The sequence below is a fragment of the Ictidomys tridecemlineatus genome, chromosome 8, assembly GCF_052094955.1.
Source record: "Ictidomys tridecemlineatus isolate mIctTri1 chromosome 8, mIctTri1.hap1, whole genome shotgun sequence".
Classification (NCBI taxonomy): domain Eukaryota; kingdom Metazoa; phylum Chordata; class Mammalia; order Rodentia; family Sciuridae; genus Ictidomys; species Ictidomys tridecemlineatus.
The window spans coordinates 154685993-154703264 of record NC_135484.1 but is presented as its reverse complement, the minus strand read 5'-3'; the positions used below and the strand labels follow the sequence as shown (position 1 = coordinate 154703264).

Sequence of the window (17272 nt, the reverse complement as noted above, 5' to 3'; positions counted from 1 at the left end):
CCAGGAAACCCACAGTCAGAGGAGTGTAGGGGTCAGGAAGCCCGAGGCCAGAGACTGGGACCCTTTCGTTATAATGAAGCACTGAGGATTCCTGCATTTAAAAATGTGGTCCCACCGGCTGACCTTCAGAAGAGCTCATGGAGTATGGGGGGGCGGGGGGGACGAGGGCGTGGATCAAGGTCTCCCGAAGGCTTTCTCCTCTGAGATGACGCTGATGTCACACACACACTCTTCCTGGCTCCCGTGTTGGCAAGGAATTCAGAATTTATCTACACTTGCCAGGCGCGGGAGGGTGGAGCAGGGAGGGGAATAGAGGGGTTGGCAGATCCCTGAAGACAACTAGCACTCCCTGCGGAGAGGTTCCAGCCACGGAGTCGATCCCTCTGCCCGTGCTCTCAACTCCTTGCACTTCTGCAATCGCTATTGAAACGGCTCTCTGGCTGCAAGAAAATCCTATCAGATCTGTTACCAAGCAAATTGAAGTTTCCAGTCCCTCTGGGCCAGTGTGGCAAGCATCTTCTACTCTCCCTGGGAGCTGCTTTGTGCGTTTGGCACTTTCTACCTGGGATGGAGCAGAGGTATGCTTTATAACCTTCCCCACTGAAATAGGGTGTGCATTTGTAGTAGTTTGTCTTTGCTTTGGTGACTGGGTATATGAACACAGAGCTCTTGGTGGGAGCTGGAGGGGTTTGATGCGAAGGCACTTTTTAAACGTAGGGTCTTTGAGCATCTCTGAGCTGCAGCTCACCCAGCTGCCTGGCCGTGGAGCTAGCCTGCCCTGGGCAATCTGTCTCCTGGAGCCTGCGTCCACTTTGCCCACCCCCACCTCCTTCTCCGTAGCGCCCCCTCAGTTTTCTCTGGTTGCAGGCAGATCTTCCCAAATCGGCAAGTTTCCTTCTCTCAACACATTTCTTCCTGTTTTGCTCAGAGCATAGAAAGCTCAGACCAAGAGAGATGCTTCAGAACAGAGGTTAAAAAGACCTGGGAACTCAAAGCCTGGACTTGAGGGCTGCTCTGGACCAAGAGGTACACTGAGTTTACGGCCCCAGAGTGCAGCCAGCCTTAGAGCACCCATTGACAAAAGGCTGACTGCTCTGTGGGGTAGGTGAGGTTTTGGTGGGCTGGGTCAGAAAGCCCTGGCCATCTGTGGTGTGTTTCTGTGGGGAAACATCAACTGCAATACGAATAAGACTCCAGACCACCGTTTACTCATGACCTGGGGCACTTTCCATTGCACCTGGGATTTTTTCAATGTCTATCAAGCGCCAATGCAACATTTGCTGAGCTCCAGGTCCCCAGCGAACTTGAAGCTAATGTAAGATGAGAAGGGTGTGTGTCAAAACCCAGCTTGGAGGGTCGGTTTTACAGGGTCACGGCTGCAGGCCATTCCCAGCAAAGCTTGTTTCCTCTCAGCAAATATTTAGGGAAAGCCTCAGGTTTGCCCAGTGGTGGACGGGAGGCGAACTGACGCAGATGTGGCAATGTTATGGACCAGGCTATGAGGACAATGACCTAGCAGACTCCATGTCATGTAAGAAACGCCTCTCCCATGGGAACACCCCACCTCTGTACCCCTCCACAGCTGCTGAGCATAGCATGTTTGGCAACGACAAATTCCTATATACTGTAAAGTTTTTCTCTCTTTGGATCCCACTTTTCTTGAACATTCCCCGTCAGAGAATGACTGTCTAGATGTTAGTAACCCATCTCCAACTTGTACTCAACTAGGGTCATTTTGACCCGCTCCTTCTTCTGCTGATGATTTTAAATCTCATGACATTTGTTCATGGTTTTGAATCATAGCAATAGCCACTCACGATTGATGTGGTTTTGAACTATAAATGCTGTACTCTGACCCTTGGAGGAGGTCAAAGGTGTAGACTTGCAGCCCGCCCCTTGGCCCGCCAGCTGGTTGGTGAATAAAGATGGTTCCATCTCCTGCTTTAAGATGGACTCTGTGGTTCATTGCGACCTCGCCATAACATTTTCTCCTCTCCTGTGGCTAGTGGCTTTCTAGGGAACAGGGACATGAATCAATCTGATAATTAAAAACAAAATGCCAATTTTTCCAAGTCATACTGAAGGGAAGAAGGTGGCATCCTGAGAGCGTGCATTCCCTGTGGTGGGAGTCCCCTTACAGGCCATCGGGAAGAGCTTCCAGCAGACACACGTGGGATGGGGACCAGAAAAGGGGCGCCGATTCTGTGAAGAAGAGACCAGAGGCTCAGAGTCCACATCTGGGGCTGCGCTTTGAGGAAGAGAAAAAGGTAGCCTCATGCCTTTAGGAGGAAGAGCACCATCGAACATGGGCTAGAGGAGGTGGTCAGTGGATGAAATGGAACCTCCAGTGAAATGCTGAAGAAATGTCGAGACGGGGGCAGACAGACATTCTTGTTTTTCTCCCTCTGATTTTAGGGAGAAAGTATTCAGTTTTCACTAGTTACTACAATGTTACCTGTGTTGTTGTTGTTTTTTCATAGAGTCCTTGCATTAGATTGACAAAATTCTCTTTTGTTCTTACTTGGTAAAGTTTTTCTTATTTTTTAAATCATGAAATGGTATTGGACTTTTTTCAATTTTTCCTGCATCTTGTGGTCACATCATGTGGCTCTCTCTTGGTCTGTCATATGGTGCACTGCATTAGTCGATTTTCAAATGTCAACCAATCTGACTTTCCTGGGATAAATCCCCCTCAGTCTGGAAGAACTGGTGGACGATCAATGTTAATTCTTCTCTGTGTGTTTGGTAGAATTCACCAGCAAGGCCACCTGGGCCTGGGGTTTTCTAGTGGAAAGACCTGTTTTCCTCTTTGGGAGTTGAACTCGGGCCTCGTGCCTTCTGAGCACATGCTTCTGAGCACAGGCTCCACCACTCTCTACCTGTGGGACGCGTCTTGCTTACTGTCAATGTCTTTATCTGTAACGTGTTTGTTCCGTTTTTCTATTTCTTCGTGAGACCGTCTCGGGAAGTTGTGTTCTTCTGGAATTTTCCCCACTGAACCTAAGTGGTCTAGTTTGTTGGAGCAGAGTTGCTCACAACGCTCTCACCGCCTTTTTACTGTCTGTGGGACTCGTGGTGACGTGGTGATGTCCCCTCTTTCATTTCTGACTTCTATGATCTGCACTTTTCTTTTGACCTTGGTCAGTCTACCCTAAAAGATTTGTCAAGATTGCTCTTTATAACTTTCATTTATTGATTTTTTTGCACTGTTTTTATTTTCTACCTCTTTAGCTTCCATTCTGTCATTATTTCCTCCTTCTCCTTGTCTTGGGTTTAATTTGCTCTTCTTTTTTCCGGATCTACTGTTGACGTCATGTGTTACTGATTTAGGATCTTTCTTCTGTTCCAGGACACCATTTGATCTACACATCTGCCTCACGTCTTGCTTGGGCCGTGCCCTCTGACATGGCCAGCTCTGACTGCTGTCCCCTCTCTCACATCCCTAACAATGCACTTCAGTTTGTCTGTTGGGGAAGGTCCTTCTGTCTTCCTTTCTGTCTGTCTTTCTTTTGTTCTTGGTGCTGGGCATTGAACCCAGGGCTTAGCATATGTTAGGTAAGTACTGTACCATTCAGCTGCACCGCAGCTCTGCTGGGGAACTGTATTTGAATGAAATCACATTGCATAACGTCATCATAAATATACTTTCCAGGGGCTGGGGCTGTGGCTCAGAGGTAGAGCACTCACCTTCCATGCGTGAGGCACTGGGTTCGATCCTCAGCACCACATAAAAATAAAATAAAGATATTGCATCCACCAATAACAAAAAAAAATAAATTAAAAAAAAAATAAATATACTTGCCAATGTTATGTTTGGCACTGGTACATTTTGTTACAAGTAACCTATATTGGTTTGTTTCTATATTTTTTCATTACATTCTATGGCACCATATCCTGTTATTGTGTGCATACTTTATTTATGTAATAAATAAACATAGAATCTTATCGTTGATGAACATGTGAGTTATTTCCAATTCACACCTAGTGTACGCACGGCTGTGCTGTGCCTGCATCCTGTACATGTGCCTTGGAGCTGTATGCACGTGTTTCTCTAGGTATAGTGCTCCTGCGTTTTCTCTTCTTCAGTGGGACTCGGTCACACTGCCTCCCTGCTGGTCCATCTCTTCCCGCCGTCGACACTTGATGCTTACAGTTGTTCTAATCTTAGTTATTCTGTGGGTGCGGTGTTATCTTCTTGTTGCTTTAATTTTCATTCTCTGTGACTACTAGGAAGGCTGAGCTCTGTTTAAACATTTATTTACAACTTTCATATTCTCTTGTATGAAGTGACTCTTCAAATATTTTTTTTGTCCATTTTTCTCACAGGTTGCTTTTTTTAAAAAAAAATCATTTGTAGAATTTCTTACACATTCTGCACTGAAGTCTTTTGTCCTATGTGCATTGGAAATACTGAATTTTTGTGTCTTATCTTTTCACTCTTTTACGGTATTTTGGAGTGAATATAAGTTATTCATTTAATATAAGCAAAAATATGAATGATTTTCTTTTGAGTAGTACTTTTTATAATATTTTATGGTAAAAAAAATCCGCCTTAGCCTAAGATCATGAGGATGTTCTTCTAAATAAACCCCCAAAGCTTCATTGTCTGTCTTTAGATATAAGTCTTCCACCTGCCTGGGAGTGGCCTTTGTCTGTGGTAGAAGGAAGGGCTCCCATTTATATTCCCAGCAGGATTCCAGGTTTTCACTCCCCCAGCCTTCCCTGCCCTGTGATGTCCCACAGCCAGTGCTCCTGCAGGTGTGGGCTGTGGACAGGCCTCCGCTGCGTTCCCTGTGTGTGTCTCCTCTGCCTTGGACCCAGCACTACACTATGCCAATTATTAAAGCCCTACGATAGTTTTCAAGTTCAAATAGGACAAATCTTCCCCTATTCTTTCCTTCAGGAATGTTTTATCTACGCTAGTACAGTGGTGCACACCTGTGATCCCAGTGATTCAGGAGGCTGAGGTAGGAGGACCTCAAATTTGGGGCCAGCCTCAGCAATTTAGCAAGACCCTATCTCAAAATTAAAAAAAAAAAAGTTTTTAAAAGCTGGAGATATAGCTCAGAGCTAGAACATCCCTGTATTCACTCTCTAGTACAAAAAAAAAAGTTTTATTTCATTTTAGCACTTTATGCTTCCAAATAATTTTTAGTGGAAGAAGTTTTCAAGATGTAAATAAAACAAGCAACAAACTTTCTGTGCATTTGTAGTAAATCCACAAATTAGTTTGAAGTGAACTGACATCTTTATGCTGTTTCTATTCCATGGACTTATTACAACTTTCCACTTACAGATCTATGTGATGTCTTAATTTTTTCAATAGAAAACTTTGTATCTTTTTTCACATTTATTATTAAATATTTTATATTTTATGGTAGTTTAATCATTAATTTCGGGCTTCAGTTTGCTTTTAATTGAGAATAAGCATACATATCATGGGGTACAGTGTGATGTTTTAATACACATATATATAGTGTGTGCATATATATATATATGATTTATAAAATAATGGTTCTTCATACATCCATTAGCTCAAACATTTATCGTTTCTTTGTGGGGAGAACATTTAGAATCTTGCAGTCATTTTGAAATAAACACCGTGACATCATTGACTACAGTCACCCTACATGCTGCACAACACCAGAACTTACTCTTCTTGTGGAACTTTAGTGTATCCATTGACAAATCTTCCCATCAATCTTCTTAGGCTATTTTAAATTGTGACTTAAAAAAATTCAATTCTCTTCTATTTTGTTGTTGGTATGAGAAAAAAAATTGATTTTTAATCTATTGGTCATGTATCTGACAACTCTGCTTTGCTCTTATACAGTCTTACAATTTATGCATGGATCTTTGTGATATTTTATGTATTTATAGTCAATCTTCAGATAACGAAATTTTTTTCTTGCATATCAGTTCTTAGGTCTTGGACTTCTTTTTCTCGCCTTGATGGCTGAGCCATCTGCTTGGGTCTCTTGCTTTTCTACAGTGTCCTTTCTGTTGCGGGTGAGACCCGGACACCACAGACATCTGGTTGCCAGGCCTCCTTGGGCCCCCTTGGCTGCCAGGGCTCCTCTGCCCCTCCTTGTTGTACCACCTTGGCGGTTTCAGGGGGTCCTGGTCAAGTGCTCTCAGGGGGCTCTCTGCTGGGATTCGCCGGATGTTCCCTCGGGACTAGCCTGGGGCTGTGCACTGGGCGAGGAAGACCCGGGTAAAGTGCCAACTATAGCTCTCAATCCAAGATGACCAGCCGACTCAGCCCGCCCCTGCCGAGGTTGCCACCGATCATGTGCATGAGGTAGTGTTTGTCACACGTCTCCATGGTAATGGTCATTCTACTTTCACACCCAATCTAAAAGGAAGCTCCTGTGTAGGCCTAGAGGAAAAGGTGGGGACTGAAGTTCCCCTTCTTTGAGGGATTTAGACTCTACACAACTGGAATTATTGCCTGCCCCCACTCATTTCCTCACTCAGCAGCTTATCTATGTTGGTGTGGTCTCTTTAGGCTTTGGGCCATAATCCAACACTGCTTCATTTTACTGCAGTTCCGGTTTGGGCCACCGGGGGCTCTTCTAGATGACCCCTTTGTCTCTTACTCAATCCCATCCCTGTGGCCTCCTGGGGTTGGCTCCTTAGCACCTCTTTCTCTCGGACCCTGCAAGATGCTCCAGGCTCATCTTGTGTATTTCCTCTCCCAATTCTAGAATCAGCCATTTCTTGAAGGATCTCGAATTCCTTTTATTGGAGAATATTGTAAACCAAGACCTGGGTGCGAAGTGCTTGTTGTTATGGGGTCTTCTTATTTCTGGTACCTCTCAGCTGACTGAGCCAGGAGGTACATGTGTGCATACGGGCCGAGGCACATGCCTGTGAGTGCGTCTATGTGTACCCACTATTTCCATGTTAAGCTCAGCACGGGTGCAGACCGGGATTCTAACCCCAACCCATTATCACACAGGCCACCCTAGACCCCTCCCTTACCCGTGGAAACAGCCCCGACAACAGTGAGAGCGCTGGCTCTCTTCCTCGCTGCCTCTGCTGCATCAGCGATCCCAGCACAGGAACTCAGTGCCTGTGGGCAGTCCCCCTCGCCAGGGTTTTTTTGTTGTTGTTATTGCTCTTTTCTTTTGTTTTTGGTACAAGGGACTGAACCCAGGGCTCTTAACTACCGAGCCACATCCCCAGCCCTGTTTTGTATTTTATTTAGAGACAGGGTCTCACTGAATGGCTTAGACCCTCACTAAGTTGATGAGGCTGGCTTTAACTTGCAGTCCTCCTGCCTCAGCCTCCTGAGCGGCTGGGATTACAGGTGTGCACCACTGAGCCCGGCTCAGATTACTGATTTTCTTCTATGGATCAAATCTTTGGCATTGTACCTAAAAAGCTGACCCCAAACACAAGATCATCTGCATATCCTCCTGTATTATCTTCTTCTTCTTCTTCTTTTTTTTTTTTTTTGAGAGAGAATTTTTTAATATTTATTTTTCAGTTTTTGGTGGACACAACATCTTTATTTTATTTTTATGTAGTGCTGAGGATCAAACCCAGCGCCCCACACAAGCCAGGTGAGTGCGCTACCGCTTGAGCCACATCCCCACCCTCCTGTATTATCTTCTAAGAGTTTCATAGTTTTGCATTCTACTCTCTGGTCTCTGGGCCTCTGGGATCGATTTCATGAAGGGTGCTAGGTCTCAGTCTGGATCCATGTGTTTGGGAGCGGGTGGCTAATGGTTCCACTACCCCGTGTTGAAAGCATCACTGTCCTCACTGCGTCACCACTGTTCCTCTGTCGTACTCAGTTGCCAGTCAGGGCTGCTCCTGGGCCCATTTTTCCAGATCCGTGTGTCTGTTCTTCCCCCGGCTCCCCTCTGCCCCCCTCGCTGCTGTTGAGGCTGGGTGGGGTCGTCTCTGATTCTGCTCTTCTCCTTCCATCTCCTGGTGGCCATTTGGGCCTTCACCCCTCCATATAAACTTTGCAATTAGTCTGTCCATGTCCACAAAGTAACTTGCTGGGATTTTGATTGGGATCATAGAGAATCTATGGAGCAATTTTGGAAGAGCTGACATTGTGACTACATCGAGTCTTCTTATCCCTGAACGTGAAATGCCTCTCTTCTTTATTTCTTTCATCAGAGTTATGTAGATTTTTTAAATGTGGCTCTTATATGTATTTTTGCTAATTTAAACGAAAGTGTTTCATTTTTGGTGCTAACACAAATGATATCGTGTTTTTTTATTTTGAATCATTCTTGTTTGTTGCTGTTGTATAGAAAATCGATTGGCATTTGTACGGGAACCTTGCACCTTGAAAACTTGCTATGGAAGCTTGTTAACTTCAGGACACTTTTTGATGGTTGCATTTAATTTTATAGGCAGTCATGTTGTCTGTGATAGACAGCTCCTTTCTCTCCAGGCTGCACCTTTTGCTTCCTCTTCCTGTCTGTTGCATTACTGAGGACTTCCCTACAGCACGGAAGAGCAGGGGTAGGAGGGATGGATGCCCTCAGCTTGCTGGTGCCTAGGGTGAGAAGGCTTCCAGTTTCTCTCTGCTGGGCATAACGTGTGTTCTTGTACATGGTCCTTCCAAGCTGAAGAAGTACTTCTTTATTCCTACTTGGTGGAGAGTTTTGTTTTTGTTTTTTAATCATGAGTGAATGTGGAATTTTATCACATGCTTTTTTTGTGTCTTTTGGTATGATCACATGACTTTTATTTATTTTTTTTACTATTTTTTTTTTAGCTGTAGATACCTTTATTTTATTTTAATGTGGTGCTGAGAATCGAACCCAGTGCCTTCCACATGCGAGGCGAGCACTTTACCACTGAGCTGCAATCCCAGCCCTGACTTTTCTTTTTTAGTCTGCTGATATGGGGGGGTCTGTGACAACCTGCAGATCAGGCCCAGTGGCTTGTTGCGGGGCCGGAGCCGGCCCCACCCCCAGTGCCTGCAAGGTAGGAGAACCGGCGACCCACGGGCAGGTCAGGCCCAGCAACCTGTGGAGAGACAGAGCTGACACACGCGCCTGCAGGGAACGCGGTCCTGCGACCCACCAGCGGCCTTCTGTGGGGCAGGCCCGTCGCCTCCCCCAGTGCCTGCAAGGTAGGCGGGACTGTGACCACCAGCAGATCAGGCCCAGCGGCTTGTTGCGGGCCGGAGCCGGCCCCACCCCCAGTGCCTGCAAGGTAGGCATACCGGGGACCCATCGGGAGGTTAGGCCCAGCAACCTGCGGAGAGACAGAGGTGCCCCTCGCGCCTGCTGGGTAGGCAGGCGGACCTTCGACCGGCCAGCAGAGCAGACCTAGGGCCCGCCAGCGTGGTAGACGGATCGCACCAATTGGTGGAGGATCACAGCCACCACCTGTCCTGCAAGGGAGACTTTTCAACTATACAAGAGCAATATAAATAAATAGAGGGAAAATTTCAAAAACACAACAGTTTCACCAAGCAGAAAGAAACGCCAGCAGTATGAAAAGACAAGGAAAGAAAGTACCACAGGCAATGCAGGTCAACTCAACTCTAGAAGAGGTAATAGCTGCAACAGATGGAATGTCAGACAGAGAGGTCAGGATATACATGCTTCAGATGATCTGGAGTCTCAAGGAAGACATGAGACAGCAAAATCAGACAATGAAAGATCACATTGACAAGGAACTACATTAACAAATCCAGGAAGTAAAAGGTCAATTTCACAGGGAGATAGAGGAAATAAAAAACAAACAAATAGAAATCCTAGAAATGCAGGAAGCAATAAACCAACTTAAAAACTCAATTGAGAATACTACCAGCAGAGTGGATCACTTAGAAGATAGAACATCAGACAATGAAGACAGAGTATTTCAGCTTGAAAAGAACATAGACAGCTCAGCAAGTCTGCTAAGAAACCATGAGCAGAACATCTAAGAAATATGGGATAATATCAAAAGACCAAACTTAAGAGTCATTGGGATACAGGAAGGCACAGAGCTCCAAACCAAAGGAATAAACAATTTATTCAGTGAAATAATATGAGAAAACTTCCCAGACTTGAAGAATGAGACAGAACCCCAAATCCTAGAAGCCTACAGGACGCCGAATGTGCAAAATCATAAGAGATCCACACCTAGACACATTATAATGAAGATGTCCAACATACAGAATAAGGAGAGAATTTTAAAAGCTACAAGAGAAAGGAAGCAGATTACATTTAGGGGTAAACCAATCAGGATAACAGCTGATCTCTCAACACAGACTCTAAAAGCTAGAAGATCCTGGAATAACATATTTCAAACGCTAAAAGAAAATGGGTTCCAACCAAGAATCGTGTATCCGGCGAAATTAAGCTTCAGGATGGAAGATGAAATTAAAACATTCCATGATAAACAAAAGTTAAAAGAATTTGCAGCTAGAAAACCATCTCTTCAAAAAATCCTTGGCAAAACATTACAGGAAGAGGAAATGGAAAACAACAATGAAAACCAACAGTGGGAGGTAGGACAGTAAAGGGGGGAAAACAATCAAAGAGGAAAACAAATCAGGGTTAGCAGCATTAATAAACAAATATGGCTGGAAGAACAAACCATATCTCAATAATAACCCTAAATGTTAATGACTTTTCTTTTTTAGTCTGCTGATATGACAAATTAAGCTAATTTATTTTCAAGCATTGAATCAGTCTTATATAACCTGGAAAAAATTCCACTTGGTCAGCACAGCAATCTTATTATACAGCACTGTATTTGATTTGATAATATTTAGTGCACATTTTTTCATCTGTGTTCTTGAATGAATGATATCAGCCTATAGTTCTCTTGTGTTCTTTGACTGGTTTCAGTAGTAGGGTAATGATGGGCCCATGGGATGGACTAGGAGATACTCCCCCTGTTTCTGTCTTCTGGAAGAGGTTTTAGAAAGCTGGTGTTTTCATCCTTTAAATTTTCCATAGAATTCACCAGTCCATTCATCTGGGTCTGATGAATGTACTTCTGCTTTAGAAGGTTATTAGTTATTGATTTGACATAATTTTTAGACATGGGTCTATTAACATTGTCTAATTCTTCTAGTGCAAGTTTTGGCCAATTGTGTCTTTCAGGCTAAGGTCTGTTTCTTTTAGGTTAGCAAGTTTGTGAGCTCTGTGGAGATTTTCACAGCATGCCTTTATCATCCTTTTAATGTCTGTGGGGTCTGTGGTATTGTTCTCTCTTTCATTTCTCATATTAACACAGGTGGTCCTTGGCTTAGCATGGTCTGATTTATGATTTTCTGACTTGATGGTGATGCAAAAGCAGTTTGCATTCAGTAGAGACGGAATTTTGCATTTAGATATTTTCCTTGGAAAGCAACGTGCAGTGCGATGCTCCTTTGCCATGGTGCAGGGACATCGAGCCACAGCTCCCCTCAGCCATGTGGTCACCAGGAGTCATTTATCGCATACGTGTTCTGAATCTTATCTCTAGAAAGAGCACAGGGTGGAGAATCGTCAGACAGATAATTCAGGTGATACATGTAAACTGCTAATGGCAACGCTAAGTGAACAACTGACAGCCTACAGGGTGCTGTGTTGCTGAACTCTGATGTTTGTAGGTTAGGGATAGTCATGCATTTTTACTTATAATGGGTTTATCAGGACATCATAAGTTGAGAACCATCTTTTTTCTTCTTTTTTCTCAGTTTAATTCTAGCCCTTTTATTTTTCAATTTTTTTTATCTTTTCAAAGAACCAGAATGTGGTTAGTCTGATAATTATTCATTCATCCACTTATTTATTTATTTAATCTTTGGTGGTGTTGGTAGTCAACCCCAGGGTCTCCTTATTCTAGGCAGGCACTCTACCACCAAGCTACATCCCCAGAATGTTGGTGTTTTTTTTTTTTTCTATTAGTTTATAATTTTTAAATTCCATGGATTTCTGTTTTAATTTCATTTCTTTCCTTCTGTTTACTTTGGATTCAATTTGCTTTTTGTCCCCCTGGTTTCCTGAGGTGGAAACTAGTATTGTTAAATATCAACATTCCAGGGAATAATAGGGAAATTCCTTTGGACCTTGGAGTGTCCATGTCACTCTTGTGAGGGTGAAACAAGTGTCAGATCTCTTCCAAGCACAGGTGTGCATGCGCGCACGCGCGCACACACACACACACACACACACACACACACACACACACACCATGAGATAGGTGCTGTGGCCTGGGCTCTCCTAGAGCGTATGTTTCTGAACATTTTTGCACTCAAAACAAGACAAAAATAACTGAGTTTAAAAAACTGCAGGTAGCAGAATGGACGTCCACACTGACCGTCCTGGTGGAGCTTCTGAGTGGCGCCCCCTGGAGGAGCTCTGGGTTGGTGAGAGGTAGCTTCCTCTGGGCTCCGTGTCTGGCGTGGGCCCAGCCTGGCTGGGATTCCCACCCCGTCTGTCCCTCACGCCCAGCCCAGGAGCCCTGCACTGGCTTCTGAAGCGACCCTCCTGGTTTGTGGGCGCATCGAACCATGATGAAATCTTTACCTCACAGAACTCAACTCTGCTATTTTTTTTTTTGAAGTCTGTATTTTGACTTTTCTACGTCAGTTTCCAAAGCATCACTCTTCATGCCAAAGGCCCTTGAAATAGAATGTCAATGGGTTCTCTTTGCCAACCTAAGTACATTCCTGTGACACCGATTGAGGCAAATATTAAGAGTTCATTTATTATATACTTGTTCTAGATTCTACTAATCACTGGGAAAAGGGCAGGCTGGAGAATTGTCAGGCAGATAATTCAGGTGAGGTCTATAAATTGCTTATGGAGGTGAACCACAAGCAGCTCCTAGTTTAGGTCATAATTCCGCATCAAGAACAGGCCAGCGTGAGGGCAGGGACAAGGGATGTTTGCCTGTATCCAAAGGGTGAGGGAGGCCTCAGAAACCAATCATCAGAGTGAATGTCATTTCAACAGAGTATTTTGAAAATAAAAATCGAAGCAAAAACTCTATTGACAAGCTAAATATCGAACACTTAGGATATTACACTGCCATGCCAAGCCACCAAATCTGAGGCCAAAGGAAAAATGTACGTCCCTATACAAATGTTTTTGCATATTTCTGTAAAGGTTGTATTTTAAGAACACTGAAGCATTTGAAAAATATTAGAGCATTGAAAAGCAGATACTTTAAAACTTATTTTGATCTAAATATTTTATTTACACCAAGACCAGAATTGACAACAATTTTATGTTCCCCATTTTAAAGGAAGTAAATCCGTCAATGATCTCTCTTAAATACTTTGGGTAAACTATTTAAACTGTACACAAAAGCCAGCCTAAAGGAGCACACATCTTTTTCTTTCGCCCGAGGCTGCTCTGTGCCGGGGCAGCTGCACACACAGTCAGCACCTCCTGCTCTTCAGGGGTGGCCAGAACTTGGAACCTAGCCTAGAGATTTGGCTGTAGGATCCATTCAATCAGGCAAAACAACATCTGAGCAGGTTTTCCTTTCACACTTCCTATTTTTCAAAGAATGGTCTCTGTGCTTAGTTTAGCTTGGCATTAGAGAGTGTATCTCATCAGAACAGTCAAAAACAGGATCCCCGAGGTTCAGAATAGATTTCTTCCTATCAAATTCATTTAAGTGTGAGTGTGTGTGATTTTTTTTTGGGGGGGTGGGGGGTTAATTTCAAGTTTATTGTGAACAGAATTACTAGGAATTTTGGACAGAAGTGACGGTGAGACTCAGCTGGGAGGAAGCATATGAAACCACAGATCTATGCCGAGCCTAGTTCTGGAAGTGGCTCCTGATGGACCCAGCATGCTGTTTCAACTGTTCCCATCCCCCATCTAAAAATTTTGCAGTTCTTCTAAAAATGAAAGTAAAAGCGCCACAAATATACTTGAGTTCCAAATTAGTTTTAAGTTAGCCTGAGAAGATAATTTTAGCCACATTTAGTTTGAAGTAAAAGGTTAAATAAAACATGTGCCCGGATTTTTATGTCAGGGGCATGAAAACTTGTGAGCAAACTTTCAATTCCATTTTGACTCAGGGTTGCATTAATTAAGTAGGGGTTTGAGAAAAATAAAATCTAGAGTTTCCTTAGAACAAATACAGAAGATCCAATACTTCACTGGCCAATGGAGCTTTTTGAAAATTATTCAAATTGAGTTCGGTGGGAGGGTTAGTTTGTTAACTAGCTTGGAGGTGGAGACATCACTGGAAAGACGGTCTGCGAGGTGGTGGGAGAGAAGACACTGGGGCTTCTCCAAGTGCCATGTGCAGGTGAACAGGGGCAGGACTCCACCCACCAGGTGTCTGGGAAAGCTTGGCCGGGAGGGCCAGGGGGGCCACTGAGTTCTGGAGCCTGGAGGCTGAAGGGGAAGGTCAGGGAGAAGAGTGTGCTGCAGGCAGGAGAAAGTCAGGGGCAAAGGCAGGCAGGGAGCTCGGGAAGCTCAGAGCTTCTTAGACCTGAAGATAGGGCCAGGCTTTTAAAAGAGATGTGACGGGGAGGAAGCAGCATCGACGGAAGTAGTGAACTGGGGTAAGCATTCTGCCCAGGCTGAGTGGCACTCTGTGGGAGCAACTGAGCTGCAGAGGTGGGAAGAGCAGCTGCAGTCCTTTCAAAATACCCAGGAGCCGGCCGACTAGGAACAGGCAAGTGCGAGGAGGCTAGCTCTCTAGCAAAGAGCATCAGAAGCTTCAAGAACTAGATGCAGATTCACATCCATTTGAAGGGGGGAGAAAGTGCCCTGGGGTGGCCACCATGCCTGGTACTTGGAGCCAGGACGTACAGAATATTTTTAATGAAGAGGGTTCTTGAGCTCTCAGTTCCAAATGATCATCCCTTAAAACCTGACGCAATTAATCATTCCCTTCAAAATGTTTGCCTTTGCATAGCATGAAACAGACTACTGAGGTCCTGCTGCATCTGGCACCTGCTGAAGTTGCCAGCCTCAAGGAAGGAATCAATTTTTTTCGAAATAAGAGCACTGGCAAAGACTACATCTTATACAAGGATCAGAACCACCTGAAGGCATGCAAGAACCTGTGCAAGCACCAAGGAGGCCTGTTCATCAAAGATATCGAGGACCTGGACGGCAGGTACCAAGGGCCCTTTCCTTTCTCACGGGCAGCCTGCTTGCAATTGGATTTGTCAGGAAATGTCACCTACAAATTCTAAATGCACCAATCGGCAGACTGCTTCCCCTGGTACATTTTTACTCTCGCTCCTACTTCGGACATCTCTCTGAACTCAAAAGTATGCTTCCTTTCATTTTTCTTTCTCTTTCTAAGCACTCTAATTTAAAATTCTCGCTAGCTTGAGAAGCAGTAAAACTCCTAGGTTGTATGAGTTTCTTTGGGAGCATTTGGGGTAATGGGAGGGTACACGTTTACCTGGTGTTGTCTTCAAAGACTCCAGCCTCCTCCCCGTCCTCGTTCCCCTCCCTGGAAGTGTGCTATGTGGGGACGGTTGGGGGCACTTTTCCAAACCCCATAGGAAGGCAGATACCGTCTTCCTCCCTGGCAGCCTGGTTATGATTACAGATTAAAAATGGCAGAGCCCCAGCCCTCCCTTCCCTGGTAGTTTCTTGGAAGAACAAACGCTTTGGCCAGGGCATCCCCTGTATTATTAGGTCTTCAGAGGCAAATCACAGAGCTCACTGGCTTCTGGGGCTCCTTGGAGCTGGCGGATTGGCAGGTGAAATCCCAAGACATCCTGTTAAATCTGCATTTCATAAAACAATGAATGTCTAGTATAAATATGTCCACAGTAACGCGCAGGACACATTTGCTGGCAGGTCTACCCCGGAAGACCCTGAGGCAATTTGCTGACAGCTGGACTGATCTCTGGCCCTCTTCCCTGTGTATTCGGGTCAGGGGGCCTTAAACATAGCTGTCTCTGGTCAACACGGGCAGCACTCAGGATTGCTGAGGTCTCCTCTTCTGCCCTGGGGAGTTTTGAAACTGGATTTCCTTTCTCCTCCCCTTAGCGAGCCGTTTCACACAGTGCCAGTTAGCTAACCATTTAAGGAGTTGTCAAAACTTGGTGGTTAACAGGTGATCTCTCCTCCCCAACTGCCTGCACCAGACTCCCCCACCCACAGTTTGGCAATGACCTTGAACGTGTGTCACAGCCCTTCTGGGCCTCGGTCTACTCACTCCTAAGGCGAAGATGAAAGTGGTCCTGACTTTGCTAGATCTCCGTACATGATACAAATATAAAGAAGCAGTGAAAAGAATATTTGGTGGCCCCTGATGTGGCTGCATAAACGTTCATCACTGTGTCATTGCCCTGACCCCTGACCCTTGTGTAGCTGAGGCAGGCTATTTATGGAACACAGCTTTCCTCTGCCCGAAGCCTGCTCATCTAGACACAGGGCTGCTTTTCCACTCTGGCCTTTCTCCTTCGTCCAAAGTCTTGGGTGAGTGGGTTCCCCCGTCCTTGGTTCTCCTGCCCTGGAGGAAGAGGTATGTACCGCAGCTGGTCCTTCAGGACGCTGGCCTGCCCCAGCCTCCCAGCCACACTGCAGACCCTGTCCCTTCTCCCGGGCTTCTCTCTGCAGCTGTCCACCTGAAGACACGGCCTTTCCAGGGTGCAGTCTGCAACAGTAACCAGCCTTCTTGTTCGGTCCTTTCTTCCACTGTCAGTCTTCTTCTTGTCGCATGACCACGATCAGCAAATCTGATAAGCTGTGCTTCTCCTTGTTTAAGTCTAAGAGTCTCGGCACCCTGTCCTGTGTGCGCAGCTGCTGTCCTCTCCAGGGGCCCCTGCTTCTGCCAGCCTCCCTCCCAGGGTCCAGCATGCAGGTAGCTGCAGGTGGACTGTTCTGTCTTAATTTAGAAAGGTCACTGGCTGCTCATCACTGTGAAAAGAGGTGGCGAAGTAACCAGTCATAAACTGAAGTGTGGAATATGCTTTTTCCTTAGCAAAAAAGAATGTTAAAGTTTCTGGACAGAATGAAGATTGAAAGGTCATGTGACTTGCTTATATGTTAAAATACATGTTTTTCATTAAAAAAAAATCTGATATTTCTGGTTTAAGGTATATTTTTTGGTTAAAAAAGTTCTCCAATTCTTATAGAAAACAAACAAACAATTTAAGGCTTCATTGGAAACACTACTAAAATAAAGAGAAGAAATGAAACTGTCTATAACCACCTTCAACCACACCCCTTTAGCTCTGCTAAGCTTCTTTTGCTGGGGAAAATATAATGTACATGGGGTGGTAGCCCTGCTGGGTAACAGTTTGAGTCTCCTAATAAAGTGGGGTTGAAACAGCAACTAAAGAGACAATAAGTTCAAATTACAGACAAACAACACATTCTAGTGT

The 17272-nt window shown here is 44.8% G+C and overlaps 1 protein-coding gene across 2 annotated transcripts in view; it reads left to right on the top strand.

The window, feature by feature from the left end:
* Window positions 1–231: 231 nt before the first annotated feature.
* LOC101970692 (cytidine monophosphate-N-acetylneuraminic acid hydroxylase) overlaps window positions 232–17272 on the top strand; it is a 73556-nt gene continuing 56515 nt past the window's right edge. The window contains exons 1-2 of one of the 2 annotated variants that reach the window (XM_078020623.1): window positions 232–578; window positions 14839–15042. In XM_078020623.1, the coding sequence (XP_077876749.1) occupies window positions 568–578; window positions 14839–15042 (215 nt within the window). In that variant the 5' untranslated portion in view covers window positions 232–567. Of the gene's footprint in view, window positions 579–14164; window positions 14224–14838; window positions 15043–17272 lie in introns of those variants that run through there. The other variant, XM_078020624.1, reaches the window with a different exon arrangement.